The sequence below is a fragment of the Pristis pectinata genome, chromosome 4, assembly GCF_009764475.1.
Source record: "Pristis pectinata isolate sPriPec2 chromosome 4, sPriPec2.1.pri, whole genome shotgun sequence".
NCBI lineage: Eukaryota > Metazoa > Chordata > Chondrichthyes > Rhinopristiformes > Pristidae > Pristis > Pristis pectinata.
In genome coordinates, this window is record NC_067408.1 from 111,928,269 (window position 1) to 111,953,870 (window position 25,602).

The window sequence follows — 25,602 nt, forward strand, 5'->3', positions numbered from 1 at the left end:
CTTATTTAGCTACTTCCTAAGTCCTTCATGAGCAGTGAACTCATCCATGACTTGGGACTGAGCCACACCCTTACAGGACCATTTCCCCCACCCTTAATGTGAAATGGATGTCGATCAAGGAAGCCAGTAAAAGGCAGAGGCTTTGCAAAGGCATGGGCACTAAGTATTGGTTTAACATTTCTCAACTGGGATGTGGTTATAGATCGGTAGTTAACAGTGGGTGGGGAAGGAATGTGTCAAACCCAATGTTAACAAAGCACAGGCTGGCCCTCTTGATGACACTTTAGATTATTGTTGGCAGGGATGTTAAGTAATACAATCTTTCTTCAATTATAGATGAAAAGAGCCAAAATGTTAAGACATTTTGGTCACCATGTTGCATAAAGTGTTTACTGTAAAAATATGCTTTCAACCCTTGGGCACCAATTCATATCTAACTTCACATTATAGTTAATCAAAATTTTTTTTATAATTCATTCATGGAATGTGGGCCTGACAGAACAGACTGGCATTTAACATCTATCCCCGACCGCTCTTCAACACAATTTCTAGGCCATTTCTGGAGCAACTGTAACTAAGAGCAATAGATAGGTCAACCAGGTAAGGGCAGCAGATTTCCTTCCCTATACCAAAGAATTGAGCATTTAAACAGTCACCATTGCAGAGTTTTTCTTTGCTTAGTTAATTGAATTTAATTGCCCCAACTGCATTGGTGAGATTTGAACTCATACCATTTAATTGCTCAACTGGTGATTGAGCGCCTCTTCTATTGCAGCTGCAATAAGAAAAACTGCAGATTTCTTAAAAACGTCAATTTAATCAGAGGCTTGAATTAATAGGAAATTTGTTAGACTTGAGCGCATTAAGACAAGAAATGCCAGTGCCACAAAGTGGCCATTGTCACACTCATGCGATGTGACAGCTGGATCGTGTCATCTCAGGTCAGCTGTAGCACCAGACAGACATTAATCTCCTTCAACTACATACGTGGATTTACATGTGTTCTTTATAAAAGAAGATTTTCAATTTCTGTCACAAACTTAGAATATCTGCCCATGTGTTTCAACTCAAAGACAGAACAACACACCCTCTTGCTCCTTCCCTCAGCCATGGATATGGAATTATTGGGTGAGGCCAACACTTAGGATCAAACCTCAGGCTGATCTAACACTTGAGGTTGGGCTGAGTCCATTCCAAAATTGTTTTGCTTAGGATCCCAACAGTTGGCAGCAAGAGAAGCTCTGTCCATCTTGTTGGCCATCGACCAAAAGCACCACCCAATCCCAAGTCATGTCACTTAAAATGAACCAACTTGTGGACATGCTGGTCTAGAAATCGCCTCACGTCAGCCTGACGATGGAACTGCACTTGGCTGAATGCATAACCCAAGGCACACTCATTATTGGGTCTCTCGTTACGTGAGATGGCCAAGCCAGCAAATGTCCGCTACACATCCCCCGGCGATTCGCTAGCTGAAGAGGATTTTGGTTTTGAGAAAATGCATCACCAGCAGTGGGCTTCAGGTAGGAGAGAAGCAATTGAGAATAGAAGGCAAAGCAGCAGACCTGGGTACAGACAGACCCAGGAGGAGCACTCTACATTCTGATAGCTATTTCTCCAAGTAACCTGTGTGTTTCCGACTTGGTGACACATTTGTCATACTTGTAACTGTCTCAAGTTGTCTGTTCCAGTCACTTCTACATCACAGATGTAGATATGTACATTCAGACTATTTAACTAGTGAACTGAAAGGGTGTGGTCTCTTAATGTGTGTGCTTCATTTCATTACCTTCTGGGAGAACACTACATAGTATCCCGTTCCCTTTGCTCGACAGGTTAACTTGCAGACATCTGCAGGGATCACTCCAGCGTACTTTGGAACCCACTCCACGAAGGTTTTGACTCCTTTGGCATCGGTCTGATACCCATTTCTTGCCTCACACTGTTCGTCTCGGAAAGATTTGCCTATTTGGATAAAAGGTATTTTATTAATAAACTCAGCACTGGACTTAATGGATCAGTGCATCACCACAGAAGTGGTCTATCCTTAAAAGCACAAGCACACGACAGGCCAGAGGAGGCGTGAGTAACCAATTGTTTTTATTTTAAACTGCATCTGTTGTGGTGTTAGGTAAAAGAAAAGCAAAATAACTGCAGATGCTGGAAACCTGAAATAAAAACAGGGAAAGCTGGAGATATCCAGCAAGTCAGGCAGCGTCTGTGCAGAATTAATGTTTCTGCTTTATGACCCTTCACCAGAACTCAAAGCTTAACTCTGCTTCCTTTTCCAGAGATCTACTGAGTATTTTTAGCAGTCTCTGCTTTATTCTTGGTGTGTCGGGAGAAATGACCACGGGCACCTTTGGAGCAGTAATAAAAAAAATCCTCCGTGGGAATCATAAATATCTTTTCAATGGTCTCTCCATTTAACATGACTGCTTTACCCATAATTAGTCTCTCTTCCTACAGTGACTCCTTTCTCTTTCTCAATATTACATTCACCACCATGCTTTTACATTTTCAGGTTTTCCTTCTACCCACCACTTCCAACATTAAAGTATCTACCAAACCATAGAACCTCTGCTAACAATGAATTCTTCACCCAGTCTTAACCATTCTCCCCTCAAACTACCCCCAATATTAGGTTCTGCTCATATCATCTCCTCACCTTGGCCAATCCCCCCCATAGTGATTTTATTGTTCCTTATTCCCACTTCAGTAATATGGTTTTTGCTACATTTACCCTCCTCCAGAGAACACCAAGACTCAATACGTCTAATGTCTTCACTGCTTAAGGATTAAATGTTCCTAAAATTACGTCCACCTTCTCCAATAACTTTCTTCTGCTCTTTTTATGTCCCTTCTATGCATTTTGTTACATTGAACATAGAATAAAGAACACTACAGCACAGTACAGGCCCTTCGGCCCATGATGTTGTGCCGACATTTTACCCTGCTCTAAGATCTATCTAACCCTTCCCTCCCACATAGCCCTCCATTTCTCTATCACTCATATCTATCTAAGAGTCTCTTGAATGCCCCTAATGTATCTGCCCCCACAACCTTTGCTGGCAGTGTGTTCCATGCACCCACCACTCTCTGTGTAAAAAACTTACCCCTGACATACCCCTTATATCTTCCTCCAATCACCTCAAAATTATGTCCCCTCGTGTTAGCCATTGTCACCCTGGGAAAAAAAAGTCTCTGACCGTCCACTCAATCTATGCCTCATCATCTAGTACACCTCTATCAAGTGGACAATAGGTTCAGTGTTTCCCTGATCATTTTTTATTCTCCACCCAACTTTATTTTTTAAAATACTATACTCTCACAACCAATGCAAATGTTTGAGTTTTCCCCTAAATTTATTGGACTCTCTTCCTCTCCTGACCAACCTTATTCCACACATGTTCTGCAGTGTCACAGATAAATCGTTTCTACTGTGTCTCATCTACTCTGTGTGCGGTATTCCTTTCGCTTACTGCTCTGTGCATACAGCACATCTTTTAATACTTTCCACTGTTTTGGAAATGCAGTCATATTTTTCACATATAAATGATCAGAATATAAAGTACGGTCAAGCGAGCCATAGGCTGGAAAAAATCACTTTTCTGGCATCTTGCAATAAGACATTGGGCCATCAGAAGCCAAGAACAACAGGATCTGACAGCAGACTCCAAACACTGGCCACCTCTAATACTTGAAAGTGCAAATAAGCCCTGGCTCTTTCAAATGACTGACCGCACCAAACTCTCACTCCCCTTGCTCTGTGCAGATCTGCAAAGCACACACAGATTTGTCTTCCTGACAAATTTAGATTTTCTTCAGAAAGTCAACTCTAATCACCACTTAATTCATATTCAGAGGCAGTGTTTTGAAAACATTGCTGTGGCTTTGTTTATAATTTACACGGTCCAATAGCTAGATTTCTTTAGGAGAGGCGAGGTTGCCAGGTTTCAAATTCATCATTTAAAACGTGCCAGACACAGGCATATTTCTAGCATTTAAGGCCCTACTCAAACTATTTTCCATTGCATTATGCACAAAAAATACAGCTCAATCTTACAGGATTGAAAAATGCATTACGATCTATCCTCATTATGATGTTAATTCCCAAGACTTCAAACTTTATTGGAATGTAATTCAAAGTCTGGAGCAGTAATTTGCTATTCCACGGTATCCCCATTTATCCCCATGGTGAACCTGTGGAGTTCTCTGCCACAGAAGCAAATACCAAATCATTAAACATATTCGAGGAGGAGGAGTATATTTCCAAGGGCTTGAGGCGTCAAGGGATACGGGGAGAAAGCTGGAACAGGGTACTAAATTTGAAGGATTTGCCACGATAGTATTGAAAGGCTGAGAAGGTTCGAAGGGCCGAGTGGCCAACTCCTACTCCTGTTCCTCTATAACAAAGACCAGAAGTGCTGGAAAAACTCAGCAGGCCAGGCAGCATCTGTGGAAAGAGGAACAGTAAAATGGTTCGGGTCTGCGACTATGTCTCTGTGACAGAAGTGATGAGAACGTCCTTTGACCATCTCCTTGTCAATCGTAGCATCTAGCTTACAAGTGGGGCATTAGAAATTCTCTTGCTATCTCATTAGTTTTAGTTATACAGCCACTGTGGTGTGAGCTATTTAGCTGCTCAAGTCAACTAGGATAATCCAAAAGATTTTCCTGGCGTTTGTCTGTAAATCCCATCTGGAGATACACTTCTGAAGTACTGCTTGGATAGGTTGAATGTGTTTCAAGCAGAATGACAATATAACTTATTGGATAAATCATTTGAATTTATCTTGATCCAACTTTCCCTCCAGATACTTGCGCAGAGGTGCTCCTGCCCTGTTGTTGAGGATTCCAGAAAATGTGGCAGGAACCCCTTGCGCACATAAGTGTTTTCATTAATGTAAAAACAAGCTGCTGGAGGAACTCAGTGGGTCAGGCAGCATCTGTGGAGGCAAAGGGATAGCCGACGTTTCGGGTCGAGACCCTGCATCAGGACAGATCCTTGGTCTATATTCCAGCATCTGCAGTCTCTTGTGTCTGTTTTTATTAAGACTTCTGGCAAAGTTTTTGGAATAGTTATTGGAAAAATTCCTGCCCAATAACTGCAGTTCTGTATCTATCCTAAATGATCAATGATGCAAATATCAGATGATAGCTCCTTTGCCTATAAATCTGAAGGTCACGGGTGACTTGGTCACTGTTTAAATTGAGGAAATTAAAGATCTTTTCCTTCATTGTAAAAGTAAGAAGAGATCCTGTTAGTCTGCTCTGCAATACAGTCAGCAGCCCCTGGCCATATTCAAGGGAGACAAGCAAAAATTCTGCAGATGCTGGAATCTGGACCAATACACAAAAAATGCTGGAGGGACTCAACAGGTCAGGCAGCATCTGTGGAGGGAAATAAACAGTCGACGTTTCGGGTCGAGACCCTTCATCAGGACTGGAAAGGAAGAGGGCTCCCCCCACTGTCTTATTCTGGCTTCTGCCCTCTTCCTTTCCAGTCCTGATGAAGGGTCTCGGTCCGAAACGTCGACTGTTTATTTCCCTCCACGGATGCTGCCCGACCTGCTGAGGTCCTCCAGCACTTTTTGTGCATTGCTTCAAAGGAGACAAGATGTTCTCATGGAAACTGAGTAACACTCAGGAAAATACTATTAGCTAATATAACAGGGAATTCAGTGAATCTGAAGCGTAGACAGAAGATACTACAAAGATATGTGTTATCCTAAGGCTAATGATAAATCCACCATTTATTCCTGTTTACCTTACAGGTCAATGGTTAATTCTGAGATTGGGGGAGAGCAGCAGGGAAGAAAGACTTCGTGCAGTGAGAGTTCCAATGAGGAATAACCACTAACAGCTTAACTTTAGGACTAAAAGGAAGGAATTTAACCAAGGATAATGTCAAGACCAACGGGCAGCAGCTAATGAGAAGTGCAATGGTTGGTCGATTTTGAGGTGTTTAACACAGAGGAATATTGGGATAGATCAAGTAAGATCTTAGTATGAATATCTTCATTTCTATTGTGGGTGGAATTATAATGGAATATATATATAATGTGATGAGAACGAATGCATCAATGTCAATAAACAGCTCTTTATTTATGAATAGTTCCTTATATTAGCTGAGGCTGGGCTTCTAAAAACCTTAATGACAGGATGCCATCTCCAGTCAAATACTTCTATTTACTGGACAATAGGTTCAGTGTTTCTCTAATCATTTTTATTATTAACATTCTTTTGAGCCAACCCTGCGGGTACAAGCACCACCCAGTGTGGCCGTGGACCATGTTTCAGTCCTTACTTAGCAATGATGTTAATTGAACTAACAGTTAAGATACTACAATAGACCTCAATGCCCTAGGCTTGGGAAAAGGGGGAGAGCTGGTGAAATCAGTCAAAGTTTGTGCATCCAGTCATAACTTAGCTGAAAATTGTATGCCTGGATAATGGGTCTGGGTTGAGAGTGAGTTCAGCAATGTTGTCTTTGATGGTCAAATAGCCTGAGGACTTGTGCAATAAGAATGGTATTTGGGCATGGAGCCAAAAAGCTGGCACAAGCTGTGTAACCATGGGAGCAGAGATGAGAAGACCTTAGAAAGGGAGCAGAAGAGATTTACAAAAATGATTCAAGGGTTGCGGTGAAGCTGGGAACAGAGAAGTTTGCAAGGGGATCTGATAGAAATTATGAAGGACACAGAATTATTGTTCCCATTGGCAAAGGTGCCAAGAACCAGATAACACAGGTGATTTGCAAAAGAACAAAAACTAATACGAGGAAAATTATTATTACACGGTGAGTCATTTGGGTCTGGAATGCACTGTTGGGGACAGTGGTGGAAATAGATTCAGTTGTAGTATTCAAAAGGGAGCTGGACAAGTATTTGTAGGACTTTGGGGAGAGAATAGGGCAGTGGACCCAGTTGGATTGTTTTACGTAGAACCAGTATGGACCTGATGGGCCAAATGGCATCCTTCCATGCTGTAATGTTTCTTTGATTAAATGGGGATGATGTTTACACACTGTGCAGCTACTGAAATGAACATGTCACACTAAAGGAAGGATGTGGTAGCAGCAGAGGAGATTCACCGGGATTTTGCCTGGATTGGAGCAATATAGGAGAGACTCGATAGAGTGGGTTTGTTTTCCCTGGAGTGGAGGAGGCTGAGGGGTGACCTGATAGAGGGGGATATTAAAAATCTTTTTACCATGGTGGGGTGTCTAAGACAAGAGGGCATAGGTGTGAGGTGACAGGTAGGAGGTTTAGAAGGGATCTGAGTGGGAATGTTTTCACAGAGGGTGGTTGGAGTCTGGAACACACTGCCTGAAGTGGTGGTGGAGGCAGAGACTCTCAGGACATTCAAGAAGCAACTAAACAAGTACTTGAATTGCTGTGGCATAAAAGGAAAGAGATTTAAAAGGGACCTGAGGAGAAACTTTATCACACAGAGGGTGATGGGTATATGGAATGAGCTGCCCGAGGAAGTGGTAGAGGCGGGTACAATTACAACATTTAAAAGATGTTTGGACAGGTACGTGGATAGGAAAGGTTTGGAGGGATATGGGTCAAATGCAGGCAAATGGGACTAGCTCAGAAAGACGTCTTGGTTGGCATTGACGGGTTGGGCCGAAGGGCCTGTTTCCATGCTGTATAACTCTATGACTTGATAAGGTTACGGACATAATGCGGGTAAATGGGATCAGAGTAGATAGACACAACGGTCAGCATAGAAATGCTGGGCCAAAGGCCCTGTTTCTGTGTTGTATGATTTTATGGTTAAGTGGTACCGCAACAACAACCTCTCGCTTAACGTTAGTAAAGCTAAAGAACTATTGACTTCAGGAAGGGGAAGGAGGGCGAACAGTGGCCAGTCTGTCTTGGTGGATCGGCGGTGGAGAGAGTCAGCAGCTTTAAATTCCTGGGCGTTAACGTATAGGATGACCTGTCCTGGGCCCAGCACGTAGATGCAAATCAAGGAAAGCATGCCTGCATCTGTACTTTCTTAGAAGGTTAAGAAGGTTTGGTGTGTCACTGAACACACTATCAAATTTCTACAGATGTACTGTTGAAAGTATCCTGACTGGTTGTATCATGGTCTAGCACGGCAATTCAAATGGGCAGGAATGTAAGAAGCTGCAGAGAGTAGTGGACTCTGCCCAATACGTCACAGTCACGTCCCTCCCCACCATCGGTAGTATCTACAGGAGGTGCTGCCTCAAGAAGGTAACATCCATCATCAAAGATCCCCACCATCCAGGCAAAACTATCTTCTCGCAGCTACCATCAGGCAGGAGGTACAAAAGCCTGAAGTCCCATACCACCAGGTTCAGGAACAGCTACTTCCCTTCAACTATTCGGTTCTTGAACCAACCGGCACAACCCTAATCACTACCTCGGTATGGCACACGATGACCACTTTACACTACAATGGACTTTGTTTTTTTTGTTCTAATTGTGTTCTCTTGTTTAATTTTGTATAATGTATGTTTAATTTATGTTTTTCTTGTGAATATTGTCTCTCTAATACAATATGCCTGTGATGCTGCTGCAAGTAAGTTTTCATTGCATCTATGCACACATGGACTTGAGCAGATGACAATAAGCTCGACTTTGACTCTCTTTGTGACTCTATCACAGCCTATGCCTCTGTAAAAGGAGAGGAATGAGTGAACTGTGTGTCCCGTTATCCCTATATCGAGAGTTTGCAGGAACCACATACCGGTTTGCGGGCAAGGTGTCACGTTACACGATCGATGGATGGCCCGTTTGCCTACACAGTATTTGCCGTTGTTTCGGGGAGCCGGGTTATTGCAGTGCCGGTGGGCGAACTGAACACCCCCTCCGCACGTTCGTGAGCACGGACCCCACGAGCCCCAGGATCCCCAGTTGCCATTCGCAGAAACCTGTAAGCCAAGAAGCAAGAACAAGATGTTAATGGTATGAAGTCATTAGAAGTCAGTCAGAGACACAAGAGACTGCAGATGCTGGAAAATGGAGCAACACACAATCTTCTGGAGGAACTCAGCAGGTTGAGTCACATCTGTTCCGGGGGCAGAGGAACTGTCCACGTTTCGGGTCGAGAGAGGAGAGGGGAGGTAGCCGGGATAAAGAGGAGAGGGGGAGTGGTGAGATAGGGACCAATATAAGGGAACAAGGGTCAGTCAAACCTGTTCAGGGGCTTCTGGATTGTGGAACTGGGACATTGTTGGCACGTTACCAAGAGCAAGACTGTTTTAGAAATGTTCCAATTTTGTGAATAAAAATTGCCTTGTTATTTAACACACTGAGTGAGCATCATTGCAAATGTGGAGGTCTTCCCTTGGAGGGGGGATTGCTTCCCTTTTGCTGTTCCCCTCTAGAGAGGCCACTCCAATGTCCTGGTCCTGTATGGCAAACCTCTCTGTATTGTATGGCTGTTGACTCTCTCAATGGCTGCTCTCTGTCCAGATAAATCTACCCTCTCTCCCAGTGCTGTTTGACCCAAAAGGCACCCAAATCTACCCTTCCCTCCCACCAAACCCATTCTGACATTCAATCCCGGCTGTGGCTCTGTAAGTGATATTTCAGCTCCACTCCAATTTGCAACAGCGGACTGAAGAGAGATAGGAAACCTGAGACACTTGGTTTATTCAGGAGTTAGACCAGCGAGGGAGCTATCATTGTTGGCTCTAGGCTTGGACTGCTCCAATCCATTCAACTGGGCGGGCTACCTCTGAACTGGTGCTAAGGGATAACACTTGCATCCGTGTCAAGTCCTGCTCTGCCCCCTGCGAGAACAGGTGACTGGCCACCCACTTCGGTAGCTGGGAGTCCACGCACACATGTCCCGATGGGGCCGTAAGACACCCAACCTGGCCAGTCACCCAGGGAACCAGAGGGTTCGCTGCAGCTTGGTTTTACAGGAATGCTCAGATGGGCATTTTATAATTCACGGGAACTGGAAGGAACCAACTACTGTTTGGCAGCTGACATCAAGGGGATCTGTGGGAAAATAGCTTTCGTCTGACGCATTCCAGTAAAGGGCCTGTTGTTCTTCAGCTAGCTGGCGTTATTTCCATTGGAACGAGGCTCTGGTAGGTTTGCCAGCTACTTTCCTGCTTCTAACATAATGCTGCAATGTCACAGACACTTAGTCAATTACCCTGTGGCTCTTGCTCCCAGTGGCAGGGCAGCCAACTCACTGATAACACTCCAGCACAATCATCCATCCTACCAGATATTTGCACCTTTGTTGTTTAGTGTGTGAGCCCCAGGCAGAGTGATGGCACGTAGTTCAACTAAGACCCTCCTGTTCCTGTCCTCACCACATGGGTGTTGCAGTACATAAGAGCAGGGCACCAATCCCCTCAAACCTACCCCGCCATTCAATATGATCATAGAGTCATAGGGTTATACAGCACGGAAACAGACCCTTCCTCCCGTCTCGTCCATACCGACCAAGTTGGACAAACCAGGGTTGTTTTCTCTGGAGTGGCAGGGGCTGAGGGGGGGACCTGAGAGAAGGCAGAGTAGACAGCTGGTATCTTTCCCCCCCAGAGTCAAAATGTCTAAGACTAGAAGGAATGCATTTGAAGTGAGGGGGGAAAAGTTCAAAGGAGATGTACGGGGCAAGTTTTTATTTTACACAGAGTGGTGGGTGCCTGGAAGGTGCTGCCAGGGGCGGTGGTGGAGGCAAATATGATAGAGGCATTTAGGAGGCTCTTAGATAGGCACGTGAATAAGCAGAGAATGGAGGGATATGGACCACGTGCAGGCAGAAGGGATTAGGTGTCATTAGCTTAATTAGTTCGGCACAACATCATGGTCCGAAGGGCCTGTTCTTGTGCTGTACTGTTCTATGTTCTAAATTGTCTACTTGAGCTCGTCCCATTTCCCTGCATTTAACCCAAATCCCTCTAAACCTTTCCTATCCAAATGTCTTTTAAATGTTGTAATTGTACCCACCTCTACCACTTCCCCTGGCGGCTCGTTCCATGTTTCCCACCACCCTTCAGGTGGAAAACTCGTCCCTCAGGTTCCCTTTAAATCTTTCCCCTCTCACCTTAAACCTTTGCCCTCTAGTTTTAGACTCCACTACCATGGGAAAAAAGACTATGACTATTCACCTTATCTACGCGTCTCATGGTTGATCTATGCTGGCCTCAACTCCTCTACTCTGCTGGTTTGGGGTAGGCTATAGGGCTGGCAGTACAAGAACCCCGGCAGGAGTAGACCAGTTAGCCTCTCAAGGCTCCACAGCCCCCACCCCCCCACCACCCCCATTCAACAAGATCATGGCTGATTCAATCTTGGCCTCAACGTCATTTTCCTCCTCATACCCTTGACTCCCTTGTAGTTTAAATGTCTATCCATTTCCTCCTTGAATAACTTCAGTGACATCACATCCACAGCTCCCTGGGCTCCTGAGTGTCAGGACCAGACCCCTAGAGATGAAATTCCTCCTTGTCTCCCTTTTGAATGGCTGAACCCTTATTTTGAAACTCTGTGCCGTTGTGACCATAGAACCATAGAACCATACAGCACAAAACAGGCCCTTCAGCCCACCGTGTCGTGCCGTTCATCAGACCACCCTCACACTACCTAACCCCTTCCTCCCGCATATCCCTCTATCTCATGTTCCTCCATATACCTATCCAACAAGCTCTTGAACCTGTTCAATGTATCTGCCTCCACCACCACCCCAGGCAGTGCATTCCATGCACCAACCACTCTTTGGGTGAAAAACCTCCCTCTGACATCTCCCCTGAACCCCCCACCCATAACCTTAAAGCCATGCCCTCTCGTCTTGAGCATTGGTGCCCTGGGAAGGAGGCGCTGACTGTCTACTCTATCTATTCCTCTCAATATTTTATATACCTCTATCATGTCTCCTCTCATCCTCCTCCTTTCCAGTGAATAAAGCCCTAGCACCTTAAGCCTCTCCTCATATTCCGTACGCTCTAATCCAGGCAGCATCCTGGTAAATCTCCTCTGCACCCTCTCCAACGCCTCCACATCCTTCCTATAATGAGGCGACCAGAACTGGACGCAGTCCTCTAAATGAAGATGGAGAATTTTAATTTGCTTCACTCAGTAAAATTGGAAGGATCAGTAATGGCATAAACCCATTCGGTTCAATAATGTTCTTCAGGAGAGGAAATCTTCCATTCTTATCATGTCTGGCCGACAGGACTCCAGGCCCACTGTAGGAACATCGAACATTACAGCACAGTACAGGCCCTTCGGCCCACAATGTTGTGCTGACAGGAGTACGGAGAACAAGAGACTGCAGACGCTGGCATCTGGAGCAAGAAAATGAGCTGCTGGAGGAACCCAATGGGTCAGGCGGAATCTGTGGAGGGAAATGGACAGTCGATATTTTGGGTCGAGACCCTTCATCTGGACTGAAAGAGGAGAGGTGAGAGGGAGGAGTGGGGCAAGGGGAAGGTGGGGCCAGGTGAGGAGGGGTTGATTGACAGATGGATTCAGTGTAGGGGTAATTAGGGATGGGCAATAAATTCTGGGCTTTGCAGTCATGCCTGTGTTCCATGAATCCATAAATGCAGACACCCAGGATGATGAGTGGGAACTCAGTCCCTGCCTACACTAAAATGGATCCCATGCTCTCAGACCAGTGCAGTCACTCCCCGATCTCTTACTCACCGAGTAGTACCTCCTCTTGGTTTTGTCCACACACTTCCCGTGCAGGCAGATCCTCCCCTTCCCGCAGGGGGTCCCTTCCACGGCGGGCAGCTTCTTGGTCATGCACACCATCTGCCCCTGACGGATGACGGCACACCACAAGCGGGAGCACACATCCATCCCCGGGCAGACTGTGTACTCCGGTCCGAAGGCCAGCTTGCACTGGCGGGCTGCGTCGTAGCTCTGCCCTGGCAGCTCCTCTGGTGTCCGCATGGGCTTCTTTGGAGGATTGAGGAGGCAGTCTCCTAGAAAGGGAAGCAATTAGCACACCATAAAGTAACACACTCCTACATTACACAACTTCTAGAAAGCAGTCATAACAACATTAACTCCAGAGCTCTGTGGGAATAAGCTTCATCGAGAGCTTACTAAGAACAAGTTCCAGGTTTGACCCAGTGCTGTGAACAGAGTCCCTTCTCACGGAGGTGCAAAAATGAAGGTTTCCTCTCCCAATTGTTGGTGACCCATAGATTTCTGTGTGCATTTGAGTGTATTTGAGTCTGTGAGCATGTGTGTGCATGTTAGTCTGTGTATGTATGCATGTGTGTGTCTATATGTGTTTCTAAGTATCTGCATGTATCTATGTTAGCCTGTGTTTCTAAGTATCTGCATGTGTCTGTGTCAGCCTGTGTTTCTAAGTATCTGCATGTGTCTGCGTGTGAAAGCGTCTGCGTGTCTTTCTTTGCATGCGCGTGTGTGTGTGTGTGTGTGTGTGTGTGTGTGTGTGTATGTATGTGTGTTTATACTTAAATATACCCAATGACTTGGCCTCCACAGCCCTCCATGGCAACAAATTCCATAGATTCACCACCCTCTAGCTGAAGAAATTCCTCCTCATCTCAGTTCTAAAGGGACATCCCTTTATCTTGAGGCTGTGCCCTCAGATCCTGGACTCTCCTACTAATGGAAACATCTTCTCCACGTCCACTCTATCCAGGCCTTTCAGTATCCAGTAGGTTTTAATGAGATCCCACTCATCCTTCTGAACTCCATCCAATAACTGCGCTTCAAAAAGGAATTCACTGGTTGTGAATCATTTTGGCACAGCTTGTGAGAGGTAGCAAGCCTCCACATACAGTAAATGTAAGTTTGGTCATTCATATTTTCCACTTGGAACTTTGCAGTAAATAATCAGATGAGGTGCTTTATTTTAATTCTGTTTACACTCTTGTTATTCTATGTTTTCTTTGGAATCCCCTTTCAGTTTCTTAGGCTTTACTCTTAAAGATGAATCATGGTTCTACACATTAACTGCCTCACCGTCATTTTTCAGGTGTGAATCTCGACGGTGGTAGGCTGTTTTATTGCTGGGGACACTGTGGCTGAGTCTGATACTGTTTCTATAAAGGCCCCCACGATTTTTGGGCATTGGAATCCCCCAGTCAGTCCAGAGGCCTGGAATGCCAACCACCCAGCACAGTACTGGGACCAAACTGAGAATTTCCTCAGTCTAATTGGCTCGGTACCCTGTCTAACTGACCCATTGCAGGATTTTGTGAACCTTCAAACAAATGCAGGTACATGATCATCTTGAGCATGACTAATGCAACAGGATTTGGGTTGTGTTCTGCTGATAGGGATTATGATTTGGTACATCAATATCAACACAAGAGCTGTGCATTAATACAGTGCACAATACTAATCCTACCTCAGCAACGAAACATTACGGACCACCTCTTGCACTATCATGGACGTGTTTTTTCTTGCACCAGTGTCTTGTTTTGCACACTTTTTTCTCACTGTCTTGTATAACTTATGTATAATTTATGTTCCATGTGTTGTTGTCTGAATCTCCATGCTTGAAAGCAAGGTTTTCATTGTACCTGTACCTCTCTTGAATGGACCTCTTATATATATCAAACTCCCGATCTCTCAATCTACCTTGCACCTGATTTGTCTACCTGCACTTCACTGTGTCTAACTGTAACACTATTTTCTCCATTCTGTTAATTGTTTTTGCTCTTAGTGCTACTTATGTGTGGAATGATCTGTCTGGATGGCACGCAAACAAAGCTTTTTACTGTATCTCGGTACATGTGACAATAATACAACAATGAACAATTACCGTACTTGTGCACATGACAATAAACTCGACTTGATTTGAGTATAAAAGGAGGGGTGCAACCACAGAACATTAATAACCAGTCTGCCGATATACTTACCGTGGCCATCATCAAAGAACTCGGTTATTGTGGCTGAAGTGCACTTGGACCAGGGTTTGGAGGAGTCAATACTGGTCAGGATGGAAGACATTAGTCGCTTATCCTCTGTCAAGCCATAAGATTCCTCACAGAATTTGGAATCATCGTGCGATAGCCCTAGCAGATGCCCTGTGATCAACAAGAAGTAATTATACTCAAACACGAAACGGTCTGATGTGGAGCCGTAAATAGTTCTCAGTTTAAAGCTAGTTTCACTATTTTGAGCATCAAATCACTCTTCAAATCTGAAGCAGGTATCACTCCAACACCGAGTCATGATCAATCTTGTCCAGCCTCTTACTCTATTGAAACATAATGATGCTTGAGCCCCTTACACTATGACCACAGACAGTCTGAGAGTTTAGATGGGTATCCTGCTCCGAGAAACTTTACCCAAAGCCATTCTTTGCAAAGAGACTGAAATCTGCTAAAATGGTTTCAGGCAAACGTCCCCTTGGTTGGACCATGAAGAATGTACAGAGGTGACTCATCAAGGGTGTGTTAAGGAGGAGCAGTTTTAGCAATGAGGAGTGCGTACAAAATTTTTTTCCCCTCATTATAGTAGAAAGAACACTAACCACCTCCCCAACCACTTTTAACAGTATTTGTTTGCTTGCATTTTAAGAGTTGTTAATGGATTCAACATTATCCTTGCATCTGATAGAATAATTAACACCCCAACAAGCCACTACACAGAAAAATTCTTGCAATCCCAGTTTTTATTCTGCTGCTTAGCTTTGGTTTGTGCTTAATTCATCAACCAATGACTTTGTTTATCAATTCGATGAAGTAAACTTGGAAGAAAAACTATCCCCATTGGTTGATGAATTAAGCATAAAACAACAGACCATCATAAGCAGAACAAAAAAAAAGTTGGGGTTGAAAGTTCCTTTTTTCCATGTAGTGGATGTTAGTTATGCAACCGGATACAGGGATGACGTTGAATCCATTACAACTCTTAAAATGCAAGCAAATATTGTTAAAAGAACAATTTTAAAAGTGTTTGGAGAGATGGTTGGCTTGTCCAGTGAACTAGTATCTGTGTAATGGGCTGAGTGGCCTCTGTTTGTAAAACTGAGTGGCCAATCAGTGAGATCTTTTGCGAAGGATACAGCTCAGAATCGCCTTATCTAAAGCAGACAGGACTGAGGAAATGCAGTACAGCCCTTGCCCTGCTACTCAGATACTAATTCTTAACTCCACTGTAAGGGTTGAGCTCTAAGCACATACAGAGAATGCTCAAGATGTCAGCTGAGACAGACTCATTGTCCCTTGACCCTGTTGTGGGGTCTGAGTTGGCAATATAAGGCTCAGCTTTATTTAACTCACCAACTTCATGAGCGACTGTAAACGCAGCGTGGAGGCCATCATCTTCAATGATCGCACAGCTACGGTGAGGGGAGCATATAGTCCCGACGTCTGCCATTCCCAAGGTATCACACGACTGGTGTCCACACAGATTCTGTGAGAAGAAGAGAAATAAAATATATTAGATCCAAGCTAGAGTTTAAAAGTATGATGGCAAGAAGTTCTGATTATAATCAGAATCACACAGTAGGTCAATCAACAGCAAAATGGTGGGCTAAAACGGTCAGCCTCCCCTCCATGGACTTTGTCTACACTTCTTGGTAAAGCAGCCAACATAATCAAGACCTCACCCACCCCGGACATTCTCTCTTCCCCCAGAAGATACAAAAGACTGAAAGAACGTACCACCAAGCTCTAGGACAGCTTCTATCCCGCTGTTATAAGACTATTGATCTGTCCTCTAGTACAATAAGATGGACTCTCGACCTCACAATCTACCTCATTATGGCCTTGCCCCTTATTGTATGTCTGCACTGCACTTTCTCTGTAACTGTAACACGTTATTCTGCATTCTGTTATTGTTTTCCCTTGTACTAACTCAATGTACCGTTGTAATGAAATGATCTGTATGGATAAGATAAGATACTGTATATATTTATTAGTCACATGTACATCGAAACACACAGTGAAATGCACCTTTTGCATAGAGTGTTCTGGGGACAGCCCGCAAGTGTCACCACTCTTCCGGCACCAGCATAGCATGCCCACATCTTCCTAACCCCTACGTCTTTGGAATGTGGGAGGAAACTGGAGCACCTGGAGGAAACCCACACAGACACGGAGAGAACGTACAAACTCCTCACAGACAGTGTGGAATTGAACCCAGGTTACTGGTGCTGTAATAGCGTTACACTTTCACTGTAACTCTGTACATGTGACAATAATAAACCAATTTACCAATTTAAGATGAGCAAAGAGCTTTCATCAGTAAGATACCAGCAGACAGATGCTTCTTGCTTTGAAAGCAACATTATTTGGCTAACAAGACCTCAATGTCTTGTGTACTGACTCGGTGAAGAGATTCATTCTCTATCTGAATGTCTGGGCTAGAGCAGGGTTTTAAGAACATACATTGATAGATATGTTGGTTAGCAAAGCCTCAGAATATAGGGATGTCCCTTTAAAACTGAGATGAGGGGGAATTTCTTCAGCCAGAGGGTGGTGAATCTGTGGAATTCATTGCCACAGAGGGCTGTGGGGGCCAAGCCATTGGTGTATTTAAGGCAGAGATTGACAGGTCCTTGATTGGTAAGGGGGTTAAGGGTTACATGGAGAAGGTGGGAGAATGGGTTCAGCTGTGATTGAATGGCAGAGCAGACTCGATGGGCTGAATGGCCTAATTCTGCTCCCATATTTTATCATCTCATGGTTATGCATGGCAAATGAGTTGGTAACTTAGCTGTTACACTTTATTCTGCATTCTGTTATTGTTTTACCTTGTACTACCTCAATTCACTGTTGTAATGAATTGCTCTGTACGAACGGTATGCAAGACAAGTTTTTCCACTGTATCCTGGTAGATGTAACAATAGTAAACCAATACCAATTCCAAACTGATAACTTAAGTGAGTTCCTTCTTTAGGAATGGACTGCAGATGAGACAATAACAAGTCTTTCCTCTTTAGAATTGCGTGGGTTTCCTCCGGGTGCTCCGGTTTCCTCCCACATTCCAAAGACTACGGGTTAGGAAGTTGTGGGCATGCTATGTCGGTGCCGGAAGCGTGGCGACACTTGTGGGCTGTCCCCAGAACACTCTACACAAAAGGTGCATTTCACTGTGTGTTTCGATGTACCTGTGACTAATAAAGATATCTTATCTTATTTATGCCTCAAATTAATATTCACATTTGCATTAATATTTATTCCGAGGCCATAGAATGCTCCTTCCATCTCTTTCTCACAGATGTTACAGAAATTAGGTAATTTATATGATATTATCCAACCTCAAGTTCAACTGCTTGAGGATAGTCTGCAAAAACATCGCCATGTCTAGCTGTTTAAGCTGAATTGTTTGTGTGTCCACTGCTCCAGTCAGTACTCCTTGAGGCAGTGTTCTAAATAAATAAATTTGGGTAATTGTAGCTGCTTGCAAATTTCAGACTTAATCTCAGAAGAACTCTGCAAAAGATAATTGGCTTCCTTTCTGGTTTTATCTTTAAAATTGTTTGCATTTCTAGGTTATACATATTCTAGCTTTCAAAGGTCAGTATCACAATTGCTACACTTAAAACCTCCTGAGACATTGTTGGTACAATAATCATGACCAATACAGGCTCTTTTTCCAAATGTTAGGTTCAAATTAACATCTACTGATGCATTAATTTTACCCCACTGTGCTTTCTCCTATGTCACTTCTCTCCTGGAAAGTGGTTCAGTGGATCACGTCGATGCTTCTGAGTTATTGGTTCAAGTCCAAATTTAGAGACTTAAGCTATCTTTTGGATGAGGTCCTCTCTTCTCTCCTTGGTACTTGTTAAAGACCTAGCCATGGTAGAATGAACATGGAACATAGTACAGCACTGGACAGGCCATTCGGCCCATGATGTTGTGCCAATCTTGATGCCAATTTATACTAAATGTCCTCTTCCTGTGTATCATCCACATCCCTCCATTTTCTTCATATTCGTGTGTTTATCTAAAAGCCTCTTATACTCCACTAAACTCCCTGCTTCTACTACTATCCCTGGTAACTCATGCCAGGTACCTACCACCCTCCGTGTAAAAAAATTGCCCCTCACATCGCCTTTAAACTTCCTCCCCTCTAACCTTAAAAGCGTGTCCTCCAGTGTTTGACATTTAGAACATAGAACATTACAGCACAGTACATGCCCTTCGGCCCACAATGTTGTGCCAACATTTTATCCTGCTCTAAGATCTATCTAACCCTTCCATCCCCATATAGCCCCTACTTTTCTGTCATTCATGTGTCTATCTAAGAGTCTCTTAAATGTCCCTAATGTATCTGCCCCCACAACCTCTGCAAGCAGTGCGTTCCACGCACCCACCACTCTCTGTGTAAAAAACTTACCTCTGACATCCCCCTTGTACCTTCCTCCAAACATCTTAAAATTATGTCCCCTCGTGTTAGCCATTGTCGCACCGGGGAAGAGATTCTGACTGTCTACCCTATCTATGCCTCTCATAATTTAAAAAATATTTGCTAAGAAGTGCAAGCATAAAACTTCTCTCAAAACTTATATAGGGGGCAGTGGAGACTTGTACACTCACAGCACATAAGAAGTATCTGGATGAACACTTGAATCACCAAGGCATGGAAGCTGTCGGCATAGGTGGGTACTTGATGGTTAGCATGGACATGGTGGACTAAGGGGCCTGTTTCTCTGCTGTATGACCCTTTGACTATGACTTTATGAGGGTAAAATAAGATAAGATCATAAGATCGTTATTAGTCACATGTACATCGAAACACACAGTGAAATGCATCTTTTTTGCGTAGAGTGTTCTGGGGTCAGCCCACAAGTGTCGCCACGCTTCCAACACCAACATAGCATGCCCACAACTTCCTAAACTGTACGTCTTTGGAATGTGGGAGGAAACTGGAGCGCCCGGAGGAAACCCACACAGACACGGGGAGAACGTACAAACTCCTTACAGACAGCGGCGGGAATTGAACCCAGGTCGCTGGCACCCAATGGACCTGAAGTATTTTACTTATTTATCCCTTGTGCCCCGAAAAATATTTAATCCTATATCAACATTACTAGATCAGAGCATCTGGCGATTAACATACATTTTGTGGGCTCTTGCTGTGTCTGAATTGGCCTACAACAGTGGCCACACTTCAAAGTTATATAAATGCAAGCCTTCCGCTGAATATCTCACACACGCTCTTTTGCAACACTGGTGACAGGGTAACCATCAAATCCCACATCGGCACATGATTGTGACCAATAATCTGCTTCTATAGGATACTAGGGCTTTTCTCATTGGAGAGAAGGAGGATGAGAGGTGACTTGATAGAGGCGTACAAGATGATAAGAGGCATAGATTGAGTGGACAGTCAGAGACTTTTTCCCAGTGCGACAATGGCTAACATGAGGGGACATAATTTTAAGGTGATTGGAGGAGGGTATAAGGGGGATGTCAGAGGTAAGTTTTTTTTTTACACAGAGAGTGGTGGGTGTGTGGAACGCACTGCCTGCAGAGGTTGTGGGGGCAGATACATTAGGGACATTTAAGAGACTCTTAGATAGACACATGAATGATAGAAAAATAGGTGGCTATGTGGGAGGGAAGGGTTAGGTAGACCTTAGAGCAGGATAAAATGTTGGCACAACATTGTGGGCAGAAGGGCCTGTACTGTGCTGTAGTGTTCTATGTTCTATGTATGTTGTTGGGTATATTTTTAATAGGCAAATCAGACAAAAGTGGGCTAAGTCGGCAGCATGGTGGTGTAGCGAGTGAAGCCGCTGCCTCACAGCTCCAGTGATCTGGGTTCAGTCTTGGTCTCCGGTGCTGCCTGTGTGGAGTTTGCATGTTCTCCCTGTGTTTCCACTGGCTGCTCTGGTATCCTCCCTCATCTCAAAGACACGCGGGTCGGTAGGTTAATTGGTCACTGTAAGATTGCTCCTAAGTGTACAAGTGTATGTGAGCTTGAAGACCCACACTCAATGATTCAGAAACAGCCTCTTCCCCTCCACCACCAGGTTTCTGAATGGTCCATGCACTTTTTATTTAGTTTTGTAATTTATAGTAATTTTATGTCTTTGCACTATACTGCTGCCACAAAATAACAAATAAACAGTGATAATGAATCAGATTCTGAATCTGACGGGGAGCAAAAATGTGATTTATGCAAATTGGAGCTTGATGGCTGGCAGGGACTCGATGGGCTGAAGGGCCTGTTTCTGTGCTGTATGATTCCATGGTACTGTTATGTTGATTTACAACACCTTTTAATCTGATTAAAAATAAGTGAAACGAAAGCAGGGTCATTGAGGAGGTCACCACCAGTGCAAAGCTGATGGTTTGATGAACATCTCAGAGCAGTTAAGGCTCTTGTTGCTACTAAAAAGCCTGCTTCCTTCTTAGAGGGAATAGTCGCTCTGTGAAATTAATGAGCGGGGGTTTAAAGTAATGGGTGGGAAGTTCAAGGGAGGTATCAGAGGAAGGTTTTTTACCCAGAGAGTGGTTGGGGCATGGAATGCGCTGCCTGGGGCAGTGGTGGGGGCAGGTACATTCGTCAAATTCAAGAGATTACTGGATAAGCATATGTAGGAATTTAAAATAGAGGGATATGTGGGAGGAAGGGGTTAGATAGTCTTAGGTGAGGTTTAAAGGTCGGCACAACGTTGTGGGCCGAAGGGCCTGTATTGTGCTGTACTGTTCTATGTTCTATGTTTCTCTCCCTCTGTGGATGGTGCCGAAGGTTGGCTGGTAACTGAGCAAGATGGCAGACTGTGCAAGCTGGCCATTAGTGGCTCACTGGAAAGGGAGAGGAAGAGAGAAAAATAACATTGCAGAGGGACAAAAAAAATAGTAATTATAAAAAATAACACGGTGGAGGGAAGAGGCAATGTGTGGTGTTTTCATGCAAAACCCTGGCATTAGTTCAAAGGCTCTAGAGTCAGGTGTCTGTTGGTCAGCACACTGTACCGACTGGTGCACCCAATTAAAGGCACAGGGCAACATAGCAGTGTTGCTTTTCCTTTTGGCCAACACAATATCTTTGGGAAAATAAATAGATGTCTGTGAAAGTGTGTAGGAACACATACACTCACATGCACAAATATACATGGACAAACATACAGAAACAAACAGCCTTAGTGTTCATTATTTACACAGTATTAGGACCCAAAACCCCTTGTATGTTATTGGTCACAATTATGTTCCGGTGTGGGATTTGATGGTTACCTTGTCAGCAGTCAGCCTTTCCTGAGTAAGTTCATCTATTCATAGTACAGTTATTGATAAACACAAGGTGCTGACCACTCTTGAACTGAATCCCCTCCCCTCAACACAGCCAAACAGGTTTTACCTGTTCCTACACACGTCTGGTTCAATCCATGCACCCGCTCTAAAATGGGACAGGAATTTAAAATTACTTTGCTTAAAATGTTCTAGAAATAACATACCACATGGTGAGCAGATAGATAAGTAATTAATGGCCATTTCCCCCTGTAATATACTAAATGACATGGGCAGGTTGCCTCAATGAAAGGCACACTAAATTCTGATGAAAGGTCTCACAAGATACTCAGTTGAGCTTATAGACAGGGGAGTGGACCATAAGGGAATTCTACCCAATGCACTTAAAAAACAACCTACTGGCTAAAAGCAAGAGAATTTTGGCTACTGCATGGCCAATGTGGTCTTTGTATCACCAGTGGGCTTACTGTCCTATCTGGATGCATCACAGCTTGGTATGGCAACTGCTCTGCCCAGGACCGCAAGAAACTGCAGAGAGTTGTGGACACAGCCCAGTGCGCCATGGAAACCAGCCTCCCCTCCTTGGACTCTATGTCTATATCTCTCGCTGCCTTGATGAAGCAGCCAGCATAATCATAGACCCCACCCACCCGGGTCATTCTCTCTTCTCTCCTCTCCCATCAGGCAGAAGATACAGGAGCCTGAGGGCACGTACCACCAGGCTCAAGGACAGCCTCTATCCCACTGTGATATTGAATGGTTCCCTTATATGATGAGATAGACTCTTGACCTCACAATCTACCTTGTTATGACCGTACACCTTATTGTCTACCTGCAATGCACTACCCTGTAGCTGTGACACTTTACTCTGTACTCTGTTATTGTTTTTTTTACCTATACTACCTTAATGCACTCTGTACTAACTCAATGTATCTGCACTGTGTAATGAATTGATCTGTACGATCGGTATGCAGGACAAGTTTTTCACTGTACCTTGGTACAAGTGACAATAATAAAACAATACCAGTGGGCTTACTGTATTGCCAGTGGGATTGCTGCATTGCTGTTGGGGTTTGGCACGGGGCTGACTTTTACTGGCGCTGGGGTTATTGTGTTGCTGATAGGGTTAGAGTACTGTATAATCAACAGAATTATTGTGTTGGCACTGGGGTTCTGGTGCTTGCACTGGGGTTAAAGTGTTGCCAGTAGGGTTAAAGTATTTGAACTGTGACTATGGCATTGGTGTTATGGTCCTGGCATTGGGGTTACTGTGTTATCAATGTAGTAATTCTGTTGGTACTGGGGTTGCAGTGCTGACATTGGTGTTACTGTATTACCAATGGGGTTATTGTAATGCTAGGGGACTAACTGTGTTGCCACTGGGGTTACATTGTCAGCACTGGGGTTATACCACAGCATAAACCAGGAATCTGACAGTCTTTCAAACAACAATTTGAAGCAGATTCTGACTTACATCAACGTAGCTAAAACAGAACTTTGTCTTCCCTCTTGCATGCCTGCTCTTCTGAAGGTGTTGATTTGTCCAGAGGTACGAGCCTGCTGGTGATAACAGCCCTCCAGATCTAAAAATAATCTTGCAGAGTCTGTGTCAGGCCATGTTTTAATGTGGTGTCCACATCCACATCTAGGCACCGTCTAGAGGAGGAGCAGTGATCAGGAGTAACAACCTTTACCCTGTTGGCACTGGAACCCAGACCCTTACCCTCACTGCAGCTGAGAACAATTGGCTAAATCCAGCTCAATCAAAGACCCAAAGATTCCCCTGTCTGAAAGGATCAATGCTTTTACTCAGGAAGCAATCAAGAAGCAATATTATTCATGCAAAGATGACCCCATCCAATTCATTCAACTGGAAACATGTCTTTACTCAGAAGGGTCCTGATGAAGGGTCCAGACCTGAGACACTACTGTGTCTCCTTCCACAGATGCTGCTTGACCTGCTGAGTGTTTCCAGCATTTTCTGCTTTTATCTCCAGTTGGTTCTCTACTTCTACTTACATGCTTATTCAACAGCTGGCAAGATTACATAAGAGAGCTGCCTGGGTAAGAGGTTTTGCTTAATCTTTTACCCAATTTAGATAGTTCACCTCTACAAACTTGCAGAATTTAAAGTAATTATCCTTAGGCAGCGCTAATTGATAATAGAAACATACTTAACTGCTGTACAATTATAAGCAGAACTCAATTTGTTCTGTACAGTCAAAATGAATTTAACAGCAATTAAACTGTGGCAATCTATGTTGAAAAGTATGGTTGTCATGTACTGTTGGAGTTTCAAGAAGAAGCATAAGTATTTTAAGATTTATACCACCTGGGCCTTCTTGGGAAAAATTCAAAAATTGAGATTAAATAGCTCAAATGCAATGAGGAGCAACTGAGAGAGACTAAAGTGAACACACAAGAGACTGCAGATGCTGGAATCTGGACCAAAAAATAAACTGCCAGAGGAACTCAGCGGGTCAGGCAGCATCTGTGGAGGGAAATGGACAGCCGACGTTTCGGGTCGAGACCCTTCATCCGGACTGAAAGATTAGAAGGGAGATAGCCAGTAGAAAGAGGCGAGGGGGAGGGGCGGGGCAAGAGCTGGCGAGTGATTGGTGGATCCAGGTGAGGAGGGGTGACAGGTAGGTGGAGGTGGGAAGGGTGGAGACAGCGACAGAGGCTGGGAGGTGAGGGGTGGAGGCGACAAAGGGCTGCAGGTGATCGAATCTGATAGAAGACGGAGGTGGAGTGTGGAACCAAATAAGGGAAGGATGGTGGGCAGAGTGTGTGGGTGGAGGAGAGGAAAGAAACAGAATGATAGGGGGCTGGTTGAGTGGGGTGTAGGTGTAGGAGGAACTGTGTGGACCAGGAGAAGGAGAGAAAAGGGGCAGAGGGGGAGCAGGTTGCCTGAAATTGGAGAATTCGACGTTCATGCTGTCGGGTTGAAGACTACCCAGGCGGAGTATGAGGGGCTGTTCCTCTGGTTTGTGTCTGGCCTCACCTTGGCAGTGGAGGAGGCCAAGGACAGGCAGGTTGGTGTGAGAACGGGGAGGGGATTTAAAATGGCAGGCATCCGGGAGCTCCAGATGGCCATGGCAGATGGAGCACAGGGGCTTGGCAAAGCGCTCACCTAGTGACTAGTAAAGCCTTGTGATGTTCACTGTCTTGATTCATGCATAAAGAAGAACAACTTGAGTGATGGACTGAGATGTGTTTGACACCTGGATTGTTGTCACACCTCATGCTTGAGAGCTTATATCTCCAAATGACCTAGAAATAGGCCATTCAGCCCATCAGGTTGACGCTGGCTGCCAGAGCATTCCGACCAATCTCACTGTAATCTATCCCCTCACACCTGCATGTTAACATCCACATTGATTGTCCGACCAGCATCAATACAAGGGGTAACTTACAAATGCCAATTAATCTACCAACCAGCACATCTTTGGGAT

At 44.4% G+C, this 25,602-nt stretch overlaps 1 protein-coding gene across 1 annotated transcript in view; it reads right to left on the reverse strand.

Annotated features, from left to right (window-relative positions):
- LOC127569393 (A disintegrin and metalloproteinase with thrombospondin motifs 5) overlaps positions 1 to 25,602 on the reverse strand; it is a 55,661-nt gene that overhangs the window by 18,403 nt on the left and 11,656 nt on the right. The window contains exons 2-6 of the mRNA XM_052013994.1: positions 16,220 to 16,352; positions 14,852 to 15,019; positions 12,651 to 12,934; positions 8,728 to 8,911; positions 1,790 to 1,965 (exon numbers count right to left, since the gene is read on the reverse strand). Coding sequence (XP_051869954.1) covers positions 1,790 to 1,965; positions 8,728 to 8,911; positions 12,651 to 12,934; positions 14,852 to 15,019; positions 16,220 to 16,352 — 945 coding nt within the window. The remainder of the gene's footprint in view (positions 1 to 1,789; positions 1,966 to 8,727; positions 8,912 to 12,650; positions 12,935 to 14,851; positions 15,020 to 16,219; positions 16,353 to 25,602) is intronic.